This window comes from Sminthopsis crassicaudata, chromosome 1 (genome assembly GCF_048593235.1).
Source record: "Sminthopsis crassicaudata isolate SCR6 chromosome 1, ASM4859323v1, whole genome shotgun sequence".
Classification (NCBI taxonomy): Eukaryota; Metazoa; Chordata; class Mammalia; order Dasyuromorphia; family Dasyuridae; genus Sminthopsis; species Sminthopsis crassicaudata.
In genome coordinates, this window is record NC_133617.1 from 551,604,578 (window position 1) to 551,621,175 (window position 16,598).

At 30.5% G+C, this 16,598-nt stretch overlaps 1 protein-coding gene across 1 annotated transcript in view; it reads left to right on the plus strand.

Annotated features, from left to right (window-relative positions):
- The window catches only part of CHD1 (chromodomain helicase DNA binding protein 1), a 104,680-nt gene that overhangs the window by 59,313 nt on the left and 28,769 nt on the right, over positions 1-16,598 (plus strand). Inside the window, 9 exon segments of the mRNA XM_074282016.1 lie at positions 1,463-1,611; positions 1,813-1,909; positions 1,995-2,090; positions 8,021-8,197; positions 8,459-8,619; positions 10,022-10,063; positions 11,071-11,201; positions 14,080-14,218; positions 14,411-14,561. Of these exon segments, the coding sequence (XP_074138117.1) occupies positions 1,463-1,611; positions 1,813-1,909; positions 1,995-2,090; positions 8,021-8,197; positions 8,459-8,619; positions 10,022-10,063; positions 11,071-11,201; positions 14,080-14,218; positions 14,411-14,561 (1,143 nt within the window).

Consider the following 16,598-nt stretch of genomic DNA (forward strand, 5'->3'; position numbering starts at 1 on the left):
AGCCAGTTTTCAATCAGGATTTTTTTTAATTGATAGTTTTTTTTTTTTTTTTTTTTTTAATGAAAATTTAAATTAGATAGTCATGTCTCTAAAATATATGGTGAATTCTTGGCTTTAGGCCCACCGATCCTAAAGGGATTCTGGGTAGATTTCAGGGAATCTTAGAAGTTGTATATAAAAAAATGCAACTTTATTTCAATATAATATTTTCTTTATATCTTATACTGAGAGGAGATCCACAGACCTTACTTCCATATCAGAGTTCTTGAATCCATGACTCATAAAAAAGATTAAGAAACCCTGTCCCAAAGTTCAACAACTCACTGCAGGTAAAGCTGGAACTCATTTTTAAGAAGGCCATGCTTTTAAAATAATTTAAGACATTTATAACTGTAAAATGTGATATTTTTAGTCCTTTTGTTTGAACACAAAAATATGGGAATAATTTCACACTTATATTTAACAGAACAGTGTTTGATATTGTATTGACTTAGCTTTCTTAGACAATAACATTCTTTCTTCATACCTAGAAAAACTGTACACTTAAAAGCCATTCCAGTTTTCCATTTTATTAAATAACTATTTTTAGTTTATGCTAATCTGGCAGATAATAGGTATTTAATTGTGTGATCTACCTCTATTGTAGAAATGGATCACTTCCTTCTAGTATTACATTTTGACACATGCTATCAGGATATTAGGAATCATATCTAAATGTCATTGTTTGGAAATTATTATATATGAGCTTTTTGTAAATTTTGGAGGTTCTTGTGTTTTTGGCACAGTTTATTCAGTAAAGTAAGAAATTTATCCTTATTTGTCAGAAATCATTATCATTATCATTATCCTTATTTGTTCAGAAATCTTTCTCCTTAGTTTTTCTACATTGAATTTCCCTGGAGCTCTTATGATTTAAGTTTTTTGATCTCCTCACTACTCTTCTTCCTTCTCTATATATTTTTAAAACCTCAGATGCGATTTGTGAGGAATTTGTTTTGTGTGTTTGTCGTTAAGAAACTTTTTAGTCATTTTTTGTTTTTGACCTTATTTAGGGTTTTCTTGAAAGAAAAATTATAGTGGTTTGCCATTTTATTCTCCAGTTCATTTTGCAGATGAGAACCTGAGACAAAAAGGGTTAAGTGACTTGCCCAGAGTTTAAAAAATTTCTATGGATGTTTCTAAGATTTTTTTTTCTTTTGGGGATGACTTCAAAATTTTTATTTCTTATTTTTAATATGTCATTATGGTTGTTTTGTTTGTCCTTTTTTTTTTCAACTAAATTAAAGTCTCCTTCAACAAAAGAAGCTTTTCGTCTTTGTATATTCATGTTGCAAACAGTGGTGCTTTGCGTGTATCAATAAACTATGTTAATAGTTGTATTCCCTAGTAAGGCATCTTTCTTTGTAACAATAATAACTTTATTTTGTCGTTTATATAAATTGAAGTGTACTTTTTTATATAGGTTAATATTTATCGTCTAGTTACAAAGGGATCTGTTGAAGAAGATATTCTTGAAAGAGCCAAAAAAAAGATGGTGCTTGATCACCTAGTAATTCAGAGAATGGACACAACTGGGAAGACTGTACTACATACAGGTTCTGCTCCTTCAAGGTAGATGTTTTATAAGCAGAAAATGACTTGATAACATCAAATAATTGATTTAGGTTCTGATTTTTATATAACTTTATATATGATTTAGGTTCTGATTTTTATATAACTTTTTATATAACTAAACACTTAAATAGGTATTTTTACATGTTGAGTTATCTTGTGCATATATATGATTCATGGTTCATTTTTTCCCTGCTTTAGTTCTACACCTTTTAATAAGGAAGAACTATCAGCAATTTTAAAATTTGGTGCCGAAGAACTTTTTAAAGAACCTGAAGGAGAAGAACAAGAGCCTCAGGTAAAAAGAACTTAAAAGATTTATGTGGGGAAAGCTATGGCCACACTTTAAGTTCCCAAGATTAAAACATTCTTTCCAATGACAGGAGATGGATATTGATGAAATCCTGAAGAGGGCTGAAACTCATGAAAATGAACCAGGTCCATTAACTGTAGGAGATGAATTGCTTTCCCAGTTTAAGGTATATTTTTCATTTTTGAAGCATTTTTTAAAGAAATAATTTACATGAAAAATGAGTCAATATCATTTCAAATCATGATAAATACACTCTTATCAGAATTCAGGGACCGTGGGTTTAAGTTCTTGTTTCTGTATTAAGTGGCAGTACTAATAGGATGATTATCATACTGAGAAGAGACATATGCCATACATTGATCATTTGTTTCCTGGGGAAAGAGAAGACTTAGTTGGGGTTAGGCACAAAAAACATGACATCCATCTTAGTATTTGAAGCTATTTTGTAGAAGGAAAAAAAAATACTCTGCTTTGAAGCTCAAGGCAAAATTAATAGTGATCAATTTTAAGATAGAGATTTTGGCTTGGTGTTTAATTTTTAAAAAGCAAGTTCCTAATTATTAGATTGTTAGAGTGAATTGTGTTGCTTTAAAAGGCGATGAGATATATGATTGAGATTTTGAATGGGGATGTCTTTTTAGCTGTAAGTTTAAAGAATTTTGCATGATCTTGGGTAAATTATACAATATTTAAAAGTTATAATATTAATGGACCTCATTTTCCTTATCTATTAACTGACCTTAATTTCCCTGTTAACTGATTTAGGAGCATAGTTTTTCCTTTGTCACACTTAAGTATTTTTTTTTTTTTTACTTCATAATTTGCTAGGAAATAAAAAGAAATAGCCTTTAAAATTTTTTTTTAGCTTTTTATTTTGAAAATACATGCATAGATAGTTTTCAACATTCACCCTTGCAAAATCTTGTGTTACAAATTTTTTTTCTTTCCTTTCCTCCCTTCCCTCCCTAAGACATCAAGTAATCCAATATATGTTAAACATATGCAATTTTTCTTTACATATTTCCACATGTAGATAGCCTTTTTAAAGAAAATATTTGTCTTATTAGGATAGCCTATTTAACAGTTAATGAAGTTAGGTTATATAAAAATTTTCATAATATCATTAACTCTTGTTATTTTCCTAGTCAAAATTTAAGAATATGATTTGGAAACAGAAATTATTTATAAGCTAATTAACTTGAGGATTAGGCTTTTCTTATTATAATTTTCATTGCTGGCAATCTTTTAGCAGACTTGATTCAATCAGGTTAATTATAGTCTGCTAGCCACTGAAATAAAATTGTTGCAGAATATAAGTTTTCAAATAAGATATTCAGAGGTCACTTTTTTCTCAGAAATCTTAAGTAATCATATAAAATAGCAAATAGCAATAATTGTAGACACAAAGCTTCTAAATGTCAATATCTAAGATATTGCTGGAGGTTTTATATAGTTTTTTATATGCACTTAACCTTAAAAAAATTAAGTATAATTCTTTAATCCATCTATCTTTAAATTGTTTTATTTTTTTCACTCAGCAATAATTCATCTTCTCACCCATCTCAGTTGAAACAAAGGAAGAACAAAAGGAAGACTAGCATGTATATTTAAACAAAACACATTTCTGTATAGGTCATGTCCAAATAAGAATGTGTATAAGAAAAAAATGATTGACATATTTTGTTTGATCTTCTGTACTTGTAGTTAATCATTTACATTGTTCAGATGTAATACTTTCAGAGTTGTTTGTCTTTACCATATTTTTTATCATGGTATAATTTGCTCTCCTAGTTCTGATCATTTCACTCCAGTTTGTAGACATCTTCCCAGGTTTCTCTAAAAAGCATTCTTTTCATCATTGAAAAAAAGAACCCACAATAATATTCCATCACATTTATATACTATAATTTGTTCATTCATTTCCCAGTTTGCAGGAACTTCCTGATTCCTATTCTTTGCCACATTTAAAAGAACTATAAAAATGTTTGTACATATTTAAAGCCTGCTTTGCTTAGAATCAATTCTTTCTTTAATTTACCCTCCCTATAATTCCCCTTTCTTTTTTCTTTCCTTTTCTATTCCTTGAGTGAAATGTTTTCTATATCCAACTCTATCTGCATGTGTCCTTCCCCCTTTTGACCAGTTCGGATGGCAATGAGGTTCAGGTAAAATCCACTCCTCTCATCCCATCCTGCGTTGTATACGTGTCTATTTGTGTACTCCTGATTGTGTGAGATAATGTCTTTAAACTTATTTTCCCTCTCTCCCCAATGTATTCCTCTTGCCCTTTGCTTTCCTAAAATCAAGATAGAAAACAATTTCTAGGCCCTCCTTCTATTTAAATCTCTTCTCTTACCCCTGATAATGTTAGATTTAGGGGGAGTACAACATATGTCATCTCCCCACATTTGAATGTAAGTAAATTATCTTGTTTTAGTCCCTGATTGTTCAAATTGATCTTTTTATTAAAATTTGTCATATTCATTTCCATGTAAAATATTTTAAATTCCCTTTTTAACTCTTATAAATTCCAGAAATTCTAGTTGACTTTGTGTGTAATCTGTTTTCTTTAAGACTTTCCTTGTAAGTGGTTTCTTGATGCATTGGGTGTTATGTTGTTTCAAGAATGCAAGGAAAGTCAGATTAGAGACTTGGAGGCTTTCAGTGCTCCCAGGGCAAGGTCTGGTTGCTGCCTCCTTAGTCAGAGTTCTGCAATTTAGATTTGAACCACAGTGGGCTGCTACTGAATTCACAAACAATTCAACTAGCTGAGAAACTATGAAGGTTCAGAGTGACAGAATTAAAAGTTTCTTCTTGGTCTGGGAATCCTGCAGTGTTTTTTCTCTGCAGACTTCAGATGGGTATAGAAGCTGAAACTTAAACTGAAACCTCACTCTAATCATAAGATCAGAGGTATATTACAGCTGCTGGCTTCTAAACTTGCTTCTTCTGTCTTGCATCTCCCAAACAGGAACTAATCAGTGAGCAATAAAGCTTCCACAAGGCATCTGTTCCCATTTCAGTGTTCTGTCATTAGTCTAGGATTGACTGTAGGAGCTCCTCTTACCCTGTGGCACGGTCTCTCCTGGACTGGACTTCTCCTGCATTGTTCTTGGCCACACTCTGTCTGTAGTCTCCATGTTTATTTGGATTGGCAAAGTGACTCTGAATTTTTTTCTTTTCCTTCCTCCCTCCATTAAGATTTGATCTGGTGCATTTACTAGATTTCTTTGGAGGATTTTTGTAGGGAGTTCAGCATATTAGTTTCTGCTAATCTCCCTTATTTTATTTCCAACTTCTCTGGAAAGCATTGTCTCTCTCTGTGTGTGTAGCATAGCTTAGAAATTTTCAAGTAACTGATGAACTTAGTCTATTTCTACTAAAAGCTATATTACCTTAAAAAAGTATTTAAAGACCATTTTCTTCTTTTCTCTATGTGTAAAATTAAGTGTCCATCTCCCTGCAATATTTCCTTCTCTTCAAGATATAAACTGCTTTAAAGAGTAGATATTTTAAATGTCCTTTTGAGTGATAGTGCCTTGTACATAATTGATATAAATAATAAATACACAGATAAATATTTGTTCATTGACAGAATTACTTCACCCTGATATCTAGATGATATATTAGGCAGAAGAGCTCCTGTTGATATAGGAAGAGGTCTGAATCATACCTTATACACTATTTATGATTCTTTGCTTAACCTTTTTAATCTTAAGTTTCATCATTTGTAAAATACAAATTAATTTCTTTAGCACTTAGTTTCACAGAATTATAGTGAAGATTAAATGAGATTATATAAAGTGCTTTTTGAATTTCAGTAATTCGTGTTTTGAGCACTCTAATGGGGAAGGGAGCATTATATGAATGTAGTGGAGGTAAATTTAAATCTATACACACACACACAATACATACATATATGTATAATAGAATGAATATAGAGTTGATTTTGGTGAGGCAATTGAGGTTAAATATTAGCATGAATATAAATTTGATTTGTGTGGTGAGGCAAATGAGGTTAAATGACTTGCCTGGGGTCACACAGTTAGTAATGTCTGAAACTAGATTTGAACTCAGGTCTTTCTGACTTCAGGACTGGTGCTCTATCCATTGTGCTACCTGGCTGTCCCTTAAATTTTAATTGTTAAATATAGAAAAAATTTTACTGGCAGTAGGATTTTTGTTAAAGTTATCTTAAAAATGTCAAATGGTGTTGCTATTAGTATTAAGGGTCTGTTTAGTAAGCATATCTAAGTCGGGCTAGTGCCTTGATAGTTCAGTTTTAATATTGAAATGAAACATTTTCACTTAACATTACATCATTTAGCATTTAATAAAAGAAAGTTTACAAAGCCAAAACATAGAAATTCTATTATTCTACAGGAAGGTTCCTGCACTTTTCTTGCATCATTTTTCACCTTGCAGAGGTACATATAGTTAGTAGGATAGAGCATAGTGAAGTGAGTGTAAAACCACATTAGTATGTATAGTCTTAAGACCACCAGGAAACTGCAGCCACAAAAATGATGCTTAACATGTCTTATTCCTCTGAGCTAATCAATTCTTGGGGGGCAGCTTCTTTAACATTTAAATGGGGAAAAAGCTATTTTTAAACTGATTAGGGAGAGAAAACCTTGTCAGTATTGATCCTAACATTGTACTCCTGTAGTAAGTTTCAAAAAAAAAAAAAACCCTTTAGAAGACCTTCTGTGTTATAAGGAACTATAGGAATTTTACTGAACTTTCCTATTCTTGCAAATGTAAAGGGCCTGACAAAAGTCTCTATCAGATAGAGGGGAGAGAAACTAAACTAAAAAACATCTCCAAAAAAAAAAGGACTTTTTTGCCATGCTGCTCCACTATGAAGGAATGACCATAAATGTAGAGGACAAAATCCAGGAATCTTAGGTTGCACCTTCCCTTTTTGGAATAACGGAGTCCTTGAATTTAATAATGTGGTATCACACTTCTGTTGATCTTGATGGCGTTCCTGATGTGAGACAGTAGAAATTAGTGGCACTAGCAAAAATTGATAGCTTAGACACCATCACCAGTTATATATATGTAAAATGTAGTCCATGATTCAAAGTGGTGAAATAGTCAATGAAAAAATTTTAAAATAACATTTTAGGTCTGTTTATTGATGTAATATAGTAGCAAGAGATAAAATGTAATTAAAACTTATTATAAAGCAGTAAAGTACAGGAAGCAAAATTTTGTAAAATTAAAACAAATACTGAATACTATACCTAAGGATAATTCATTGCTGACATGATAATGATAATCATCATTATGATTATATGAAATTTATCAGTATAGAATTCTTTCTTTAAAAGACCATATTTACATGGCTAGACACAGAAAGTGTATGTCTTCACAAATTTGCATGCTAACATTCTCAGTTCTCTGTAATTGGATGACTAGAATCATTATCTAAATAAGTCAGTAATGCTTTAATTGTGATATTGTTTTCCTTGCAATATTTTCCAACAGCTGGACTAAAATAATTTGAAAACCAGTATCAAAAACAATTTCAATCATCTATGCTTTCTTATTTGACCACCAGAGAACTAGAAATCATCAGTAGTGTATAGCCTCTCAGAGTACAAGTATTGCAGGACTAATTAAAAAAAAACATTGATTTTACTTCCCTTGTAAAAGTGTTAGGTGGTGCTTAGATACTTTAAAACCAGGTTGTTTTTTTTGTTTTTTTTGTTTTCTCTTTTAGAAAATGTAAATTTTAGTTATCCTTATCTAGAATAAGCTTGTTATGAATAAATAAGTGATTATTTAATCAGTAGTTTTTCTTGATACTTGTTTTTTATTTAGAATTTTTACTCTGATTTAACATATTATGTAATAACAAAGATTTTTGTTAAGGAAATTAAAGAAAAATAAGATCTTAAGACTTTGAAGGGACTTTGGAGATTGCCCAGTAAAGCCCCCTTATCTGATAAATTAGCCAGGAAAAGCCCAGGGAATACACAATTTATGATTATACTCACAGGAAAAACAAACAATGCTTCTTTAATCTTAAGTAACTAATTATTATGTGAATTCCTCCAATGATCTTTTTAAAATTCTCATTTTTATTAGGTGGCTAACTTTTCAAATATGGATGAAGATGATATTGAATTAGAACCTGAAAGAAATTCAAGAAATTGGGAGGAAATCATTCCTGAAGATCAAAGAAGAAGGCTAGAAGAAGAAGAAAGACAAAAGGAACTTGAAGAAATATATATGCTACCAAGGATGAGAAACTGTGCAAAACAGGTAGCTTTTCATTTAAAAAAAATTATATATATATGTGTGTGTGTGTGTGTGTGTGTGTGTGTGTGTGTGTGTGTGTGTGTGTGTGTGTGTATAATGACATAATGATATATCATATTTGGAATGGCTTGTGACTTGAAATTAAATATGAATTTTCTTATAACTGGACATAGAATGAAACATGTACATGCATGAATATGGAGTTATTTCTAAGAACATTATTATTTTGGTTACTTAGAAAAATTTGACATCTTAAAATTCCAGATTAGCTTCAATGGAAGTGAAGGCCGGCGCAGCAGAAGTAGAAGATACTCTGGGTCTGATAGTGATTCAATATCTGAAAGAAAAAGGCCAAAGAAACGTGGAAGACCAAGGACTATCCCACGAGAGAATATTAAAGGATTTAGTGATGCAGAAATTAGGCGGTAAGATTAAATAAAACCATTTTGCTTCAACTTGATGTTAATACAGGGTAACAGCTAAAATAACATCAAACTCTCCCATCTTTTCCAAAGGTCAAGTTCAACTTATGCAGGAACTGAATTTGTTAACTAAGATTTGTTTCACAAGCAGTTTTGTGGTTCTGCTTCTGTGTGGTATTGGCCTTGCATTTCATCCTATTTATGTACTATTAGGTTATTTAAAATACTGAATACCTAACTTAGTGTTTTTGGTCCCATAATGTAGCTAGCTTAAAAATTGTTGCCATTTTGAGTAATAAAAGTATACGTTGACACAAGAGTTTTCTTTATCCTCTTTTGCTTTTTTTTTTTTTTTTTTTTGCTAATCCAAAACATTCTTGATACATTAAAGAATCTTAACTCATCTTTATTTTTATGAAGGGATAAGTTATTTGCATTTTTTTCTATAAACACTGCAATGATTTTTTTTTTTTAAAGAACCATGTTAATTACGATATTTGAGTTAAGAGTGGCAATTGGGAAGTAAGGTCAGATAGTTATGCAGTATACAGTGGAATATCCCTTCAAATATGTTCATGTATGTGCAAATGCATTTCTTTAATGGTAGTGGAAAAATAACTGTCATTTTTGTTTATGTAATCTTTGGATTTGAAGTTTGTAAAAATGTTATTCGCTTCTGTATTTTCAGAGTTTCTATTTATTATTTCTATTAAAACCATTGTAACCTTTTTCTTTTAAATTATAGACATGACATAAAGTTCTTCTCCATCAGAAAGCTAAAGTGCTGCAGCTTTTATTAAAGATACTTTCATGCTTATTTGAGTGGTTGGATCCTTTCTTTAGAAGAGGCTTTTGACCCTTCTTCCCTTCCATAACCACTCATATGTTTTTGTTTTTTTAAATAAGATTTCCATTTTTCAGTATTGGTGTCACCTCATAACTTGGAATTCAAATCCTTGACTAATTATCAGAATTCTTTACTTTCAACTTGACTGTATCAAGGGAGTGTTAATATGGTTGTCACCCACCCTGAATTCATTGAAGCCTCCATTTCCTATGACTTAATGTCTAGCTCTGAAAAAAATTTTTGTCTTGTGAAAATAATAAAATAATTTCTGAAATAAATTTTAGCTTCTATTGTTTTATTTGTACTGGTTTCTAAAATTAGCATAAGACTGGGTTTTTAAATATGTGTGTATATATATGTGTATATATATATATATAGCCCTTGGATTGGGGGGGTCATTCTTATTTTTTTTGCATTGTCCATTTAGTTCATGATAACAATACTTTGGTTTTTTTTTTCCATTAATAAGCATTTATGCCCACTATTTATATAAATATATATTTTTTAATAATGAAGTTTAGTTGAGCATACATTTAAACAACAATTATTTTCTGTTAGGTTTATCAAGAGTTACAAGAAATTTGGTGGTCCTCTGGAAAGGTAAATGCAATTATCCTTGAAGTAAAATTTTATTATTTCCAAATAGATGGTTGTATTTCTTTTTTGTTCAGAAAATTTGTGCTTATATTTTAAATTTAGGTGCCTCATTTTTACTTATTTGGGGAAAAAAGCTTTTAAGAACATTTTTTTCTACTTATGGGAAGACTAAATGATATATTTTAGTTTCTAAAATCCCAGCTCAAAATTCTGTGATTCTTTAAATAATTTAACACTATTCTGATTTGCATAAGTTTGCTATGCAAATCTAACCAACATTCAAACTGAAAAACCTTGGGTTTTTCTGAGCTGGCCTGTTAACTCCTATAATAGTCAGTGATTTGAATATTCTTTTCCCTTTTTTTAGCCAAACTACTGCTAAAAATTTAATTTTGGTCAAACTGTCCACTAAATGCAGGAAATTACGTATTGTATTCTGATGACATTTCTTTGTTCAGGTAAAACATTGCATTTTAATAGTTAATTTTCATTTGGTTCCAGAAAACCTACTTGAGTATTATTCATTTAAACAAATTGTTTGCAATAATATTTGTATTAATATCTTATTTATTCTTGGAAATGAGAAATGATATTCTCTATCTTATTTGTTTGATTTATTAATTTTTAAACTTTTTAATATTTATCAGAAATGTTAATGTTCTTATTGTCATTTAAAATTGTCAGGTGATTCATGATTTCCAGATTAGAAAAATGACATTTTAGCAAGTGACCCCCCCCCAAAAAAAAAAGAAGAGATTTATACTAAAATACTATTCTTGTGGAAAAACTGTATTTCCCACTAAATATTCCTGTGATTTTTAATTATTTTGTTCAGGTTGTGTAAACCAGAATTTATAGGATCTTAACTAGAGCTAGAATAGCCTCTACACTTCTCTGCTCTTTCCCTGAGATCATTTATGTAAATATAAAGGTTCTGTATAAGTGTCAACTATTGACATAGCCTGCAACCTATTACAGCTAATAAATCTTTTGCTGATATTTTATTACAGATTAGATGCAATTGCTCGAGATGCTGAATTAGTTGATAAGTCAGAGACAGACCTGAGACGACTAGGGGAGCTGGTGCATAATGGGTGTGTCAAAGCTTTAAAGGATAGTTCCTCTGGACAGGACCGAACAGGTATAATGTCAAAGTACTATTGAAAGTTTCTTTTAAAAGTCCATATTTGATCACAATTCTTATTAAACTTTAATTGGAGTAATACTAAGTAACATGTTTTCTTTAGAAAAATTTTAAAAATCTCATTGTTCATTAAAAGCTGTCTGCCTTCAGAAGAGAATCACAGATTTTTAAAAATTGACGAAATGAGTCATTTATTTCATTGAGTTTTCATTAATCCATGCATACTGTTTGGCCTAATCCTTTTTGAATGCTATTCTTAGGAAATAAGTACTGGGATCCAGTAAAATGGGGATAATGAGGAATGATGTCATTCATTGGCATCATACATACCAGATGCTAACTCTTGTTATAGGTGCTCAAGTTGCCCAACATGCTTTCTTAGAGGCTAACTTTTGCTTTTATTTAAGTTAATTTCATTGAGAGAACCAAATTGATTCATGATCTCATTGTTGAAGTGTATTCCCTTTGACAATATAGGTAGCAACCTGGTTTAAGCCTGCATATTTTGTGCAGTACTTTGTCCATGTCAGTCCTTAAGCTAAGAGTCCATCCAACATGCTGGTTCTTTTTTCCTGTCATGTAATATTACAAGTATCTTAACAGAATATACAGATCATAAGTTGATTACCTTTAATTCTTATCACATGACCACTCCACCTTCTTTTTTGTTCATACAGTTTTTTGATGACATCCATTTCACTATGTTATTTATTTAATACTTGTTGCAGCCTCATTATACCTACCATGTATCTTTCCTTTGCCCTGGGTGATACAATTTAATTCTTTGGAGAATACTGTTCTATAACCCACAGCCTTACAATAATAATTGTCAAATATTTATATTAAAAAGTTAGGCTTTAATATCAGAAAGAATTTTGGAGCCAATAAAAGTGATCTTTTCAATATTGGTCTTTTCAGTATTGGGCCCATTTCATCTATTTACACTGTCTGTCCAAAGCATATACTGATGAATGCCAGCTATACAGATTGTTCATTTAACTGCATGTCATAGCCTGGACAATGTGTATTCTTGATCTATTTGATTTTTCCTGTTTAGTAGTTTCAGAACTTAACAAGAAGATCTTATGATGATGCAACCAGAAAAAAAATAATCTCCAACTAGGAGTCTCTGGAAGACCAGTAGGAAACTTATATAGACTTAAAATAACCAATTTTGAATTTACAAGTTTTCTTGTACTTTACAAATTTAATGAATTAAAATAAGGTTATATTATTGGGCTGTCTACGGTTCAAAATCATCCCCAACATATTTCCTGGATTTTTTCTATTGGTCTTAGCAAAAGAAAGCAGAGCTGTTCTTGGGTGGCAGGAAAGAGAGATGCAAAGCATGAAGTAGGCTGCATGGTATTGAGAAAATGGTTGACAAAAATGATGTCAAGACATGCTAAATGTTGTATGTTCTGACATTTGGTATGTGCTAACAGAAAAATTTCGTTATGTGGCAGTTTTGATTAATTATTTGGGGTCAGGGAGGTTATTAGAGAAACTTCTTTGGGTAGTAGAGGTAATATATAGTTATGACTGTGGGGTTAAAAGGCATCCAGAAAATTTTAAATTATGCAAGTGTCTTATCTCATCTTTAACATTGATGAAATTGGTCATAATTTACTTAAATATATTGAGATTTCTGAGTGAGCTTTGATTAGTTATTTGTCATTACATTTAAAGGATGTGAAATGCAAATCTCTTAAATACTGAATGATTTTTAATATAAATCAGGTTTGTTTTTGAGAATTTAAGAATGGCAGCATAAAAAGAAGCTATTTGGTTATTAGCTTGTTTTTTTGATATATAAAATAATTTAACCAAATTTTTGAATGACATGTATATTTTCTATCTGTGAGGCAGTTTGAACAAAAACAAATAAGTAGATGGTTAATTTAAATGAAATGAACTATAAAATCTGTGGATTAAAAATAAGACATAAGAATATTCTAAAATATCACAGCAGGCCAATTTGTTTCTTATGATATTATTTAAGTGGAAAATTACTTGTACATGAAGCTAATTAAATGAGATTTTAAAATTTTTTCCACTGTATTATTGGACTCTTGATATTTGAACACAGACCTTTTATGACAGGTCATTCTAAGAAAATACCTACTGCTGGTTTTTTTTTTTTTTTTTTTCCCTTGTAACTTATTTTATTCCATTAATGGGAATTTAATTTCCTTCTCTCCTTTTGGGAAAAAAAGGAAAGAAAACAGATTATCACATTGGCCAAATCTTTAAAAGGATATGGAATATGAAGGAAGCTTGTGTCATTGGATCAAAGAGTGCATGGGAGGTGTAAGGTATAGGGGAGGTTAAAAAAGATTAATGGAGAGATGTTCCAAAGATGAAATAAAGGGGTTTTAGCAACATAGTGGATTTTGAGGGAAGAGATAGTGAAGGGTTGAAGATGATATGAAGTTGACAAGCCTGAGGACTTGGAAGGATAGTGATTCTCTCATTCTAAATCCTTTTTTTTCTGTGTATAGTAGTTTTTATCAGAAATACTCTTTAACTATAATTGGTCATAAAATTGAACAGAATTTTTAAGTGTTTTAAATTGTCATTACGGTATTCTTTTGTGTAAAAGTTTTTTCCTGGTTCTTTTCACTTAATTTTGCATCAATTCATACATATTTTCCCAGTTTCTCTGAAATCATTCTTTTGTGATTTCTAATGATTTAATAGTACCCCCATATTATATTAATTCACTGTAACTTGTTCTCTTTATCTTTGTCTTACCTTTGTATTGCTATAATTTGTATCTTATAAAATTATTATATGTCATCATTATATATAATTATATCAAAATTTAATTTTTAAAAAAAAATTTAGATTTTAAAATTTTATTTTTCTCTTTAAGGTGGTAGACTTGGAAAAGTGAAGGGTCCAACATTCCGAATATCAGGAGTACAAGTGAATGCCAAACTAGTTATCTCTCATGAAGAAGAATTAGTACCATTGCACAAATCAATTCCTTCAGATCCAGAAGAAAGAAAACAGTAAGTTTTTTCCTATTATTAAAATTATTTTTTTATAATGATTTGTATTAGTTATAATTTGTCTTTCATGATCCTAGGTCCCATAATCTTGAAATTTATATATGTATATATATATATATATATATATGTATGTATTTTTTATGTAAAAATAAAATGAAGTGACTTAATAAGCGTAATTAATTTTCTTGCTAGGTATACCATCCCGTGTCACACAAAGGCAGCTCACTTTGATATAGACTGGGGCAAAGAAGATGATTCCAATCTATTAATAGGTATCTATGAATATGGCTATGGCAGCTGGGAAATGATTAAAATGGATCCTGATCTTAGTTTAACACACAAGGTATGTATGTTTAAACATTCTCAATTTACATTCTTGAATTTTTCTTTGTTAATGTAAATTTTGTTTCTTTAAACTGAAGCTTTAGATTAGGAGTCAGGGCATCTATATTCTAGTTTTTTATGTGTGAGGTTACTTAGTTTTTATAGCAAGTAGAAATATAGTAGTAGAAACCCTTCATATTTCTTTATTAGTGGGCAAATCCCTTGACTTTTGTCAGCCCAAGTTTTGTCTTCTGCAAAATGGGGATAATTGAAATTCATTTCTGCCTAACATAGGATATAGACCCTTTCTGAATGCAGTATAGTATTCTCCGGTGCTCCTCAAACTTTTTAAATAGGGGGCCAGTTCACTGTCCCTTGGACTGTTGGAAGGCCGGACTATAGTAAAGACAAAAACTCACACTCTGTCTCCGCCTCTCAGCCCATGTACCATAACCCAGCAAGCCGCAGGTAGCCCGCAGGTTGTAGTTTGAGAACCCCTGGTATCCTCTTTTATGATAATTCTAATACCAAGTTTTCTCCAGTTCAAAAATTCTTTTTTTTAAAGCAAATTCTAAGATTCAACCTTTCTGTGAGTCAGTGAGCCTTTTGGCACCCTAATAAAGGTATAGCTTTCTCAGAATGTTTTTAATGCATAAAACTGAATACTTACCATAACAAGGAAACCAATAATATTAAATAAAGTTATCAAATTTTAAAAAATTCTTAATTCCCCAAGAACCTCCTTACTGTAAATATATTTTTGAAAGTTTTAGATTACTAAATTTTTAAATATGGACTTTTGATAAATGTTTTCAGTTTTCTGAAAAAATTGCCAGAAAATTTTGACATTTTAAAAAAAGTTCAGAATAATTATTTTAAAAATTAAATGTTTTAAAATTTTAGGTTACTTGAATCTTTCTAAGTACCAGGGACTCAAAGCAAAATTGAGCCTAATGAAAGATAGCAAATTTGATCTCTCACAAGTATTACTGATATTTGTAGGATGCGACCTATGCATAAAGTAAGATTCTTTACGAATGTAGACATTCAAAAGAAATAGAATAGTCCAAAAAAATGGGTTATCATATCATATGTTAGGAAGATATATTCATGTGAGGAAAATCAGAAGCCAGAACAGGGAGAAGTGTGGTGGAAAATATTTCAGGTAAGGATTAATAAAGGCAAAAACAGAACCAATATTGTCATTAGAGTAAGACTTTTCTCTGCCAATAGTTTAGATAAAACATGAATTGCATGTTTACTAGATATACAAATGACATAATATGGGAAAATAATTAACATCTTGTTTATCAGAGTTGGAATACAAAAATACCTTGAAAGGTTAGACTGTTGAGTTGAATAAGATATGATTTAATGGAAATAAATATAATAGTTCTAGTTGGATGAAAAAATTCATCATAATAAGTTGAGGGAGAAATGACTAGAAGGTAGTATGAAAATGATCAGAGAGCATATCAATTTATTTTGAATTGTCAGAGAGAGAAAAACTTTTTTTTTAATTTAAAATTTTAAAATTTATATTAAATTTGTTCATCTTTGTCAAAGAAAAGATAGGCTTATAAAGTTATTTGCTGGTATCTCCATATAAGTGATAATTTATATATTACTATGTTTAGGAGATCATACATAAATACATGAATGATCACTGCATAGTGTAACAATTTTTTAACATAGGATGTGAAGATTTATAGTAAATTCTGCTTTAGTAAGAGCCCTTCTATGAATGCAAAAATTAAAGAATTTCACCATAGTTTTCCTGGTGTAATCTACTGATCTCTTTTTTTTTCTCATTTTGAAGAGTTTTTAACAGAATAGTTCTATTTGTGAAGAAATTCTTTTTGTTTGTTATATCATTTAATGCTTTATATTCTTTGAGAGATCATTCCCACAAAACAGTCTGGAATTTTCCAATCCTATGGAGAAGGATCGATGCACATGTTGCACATCATCTTTCCCCACTGCCTTTTCTAAACTTTTTACCAGTATTATTAGTAAATAGAAAACCAGATGATATAATATATATATAATAAATTTT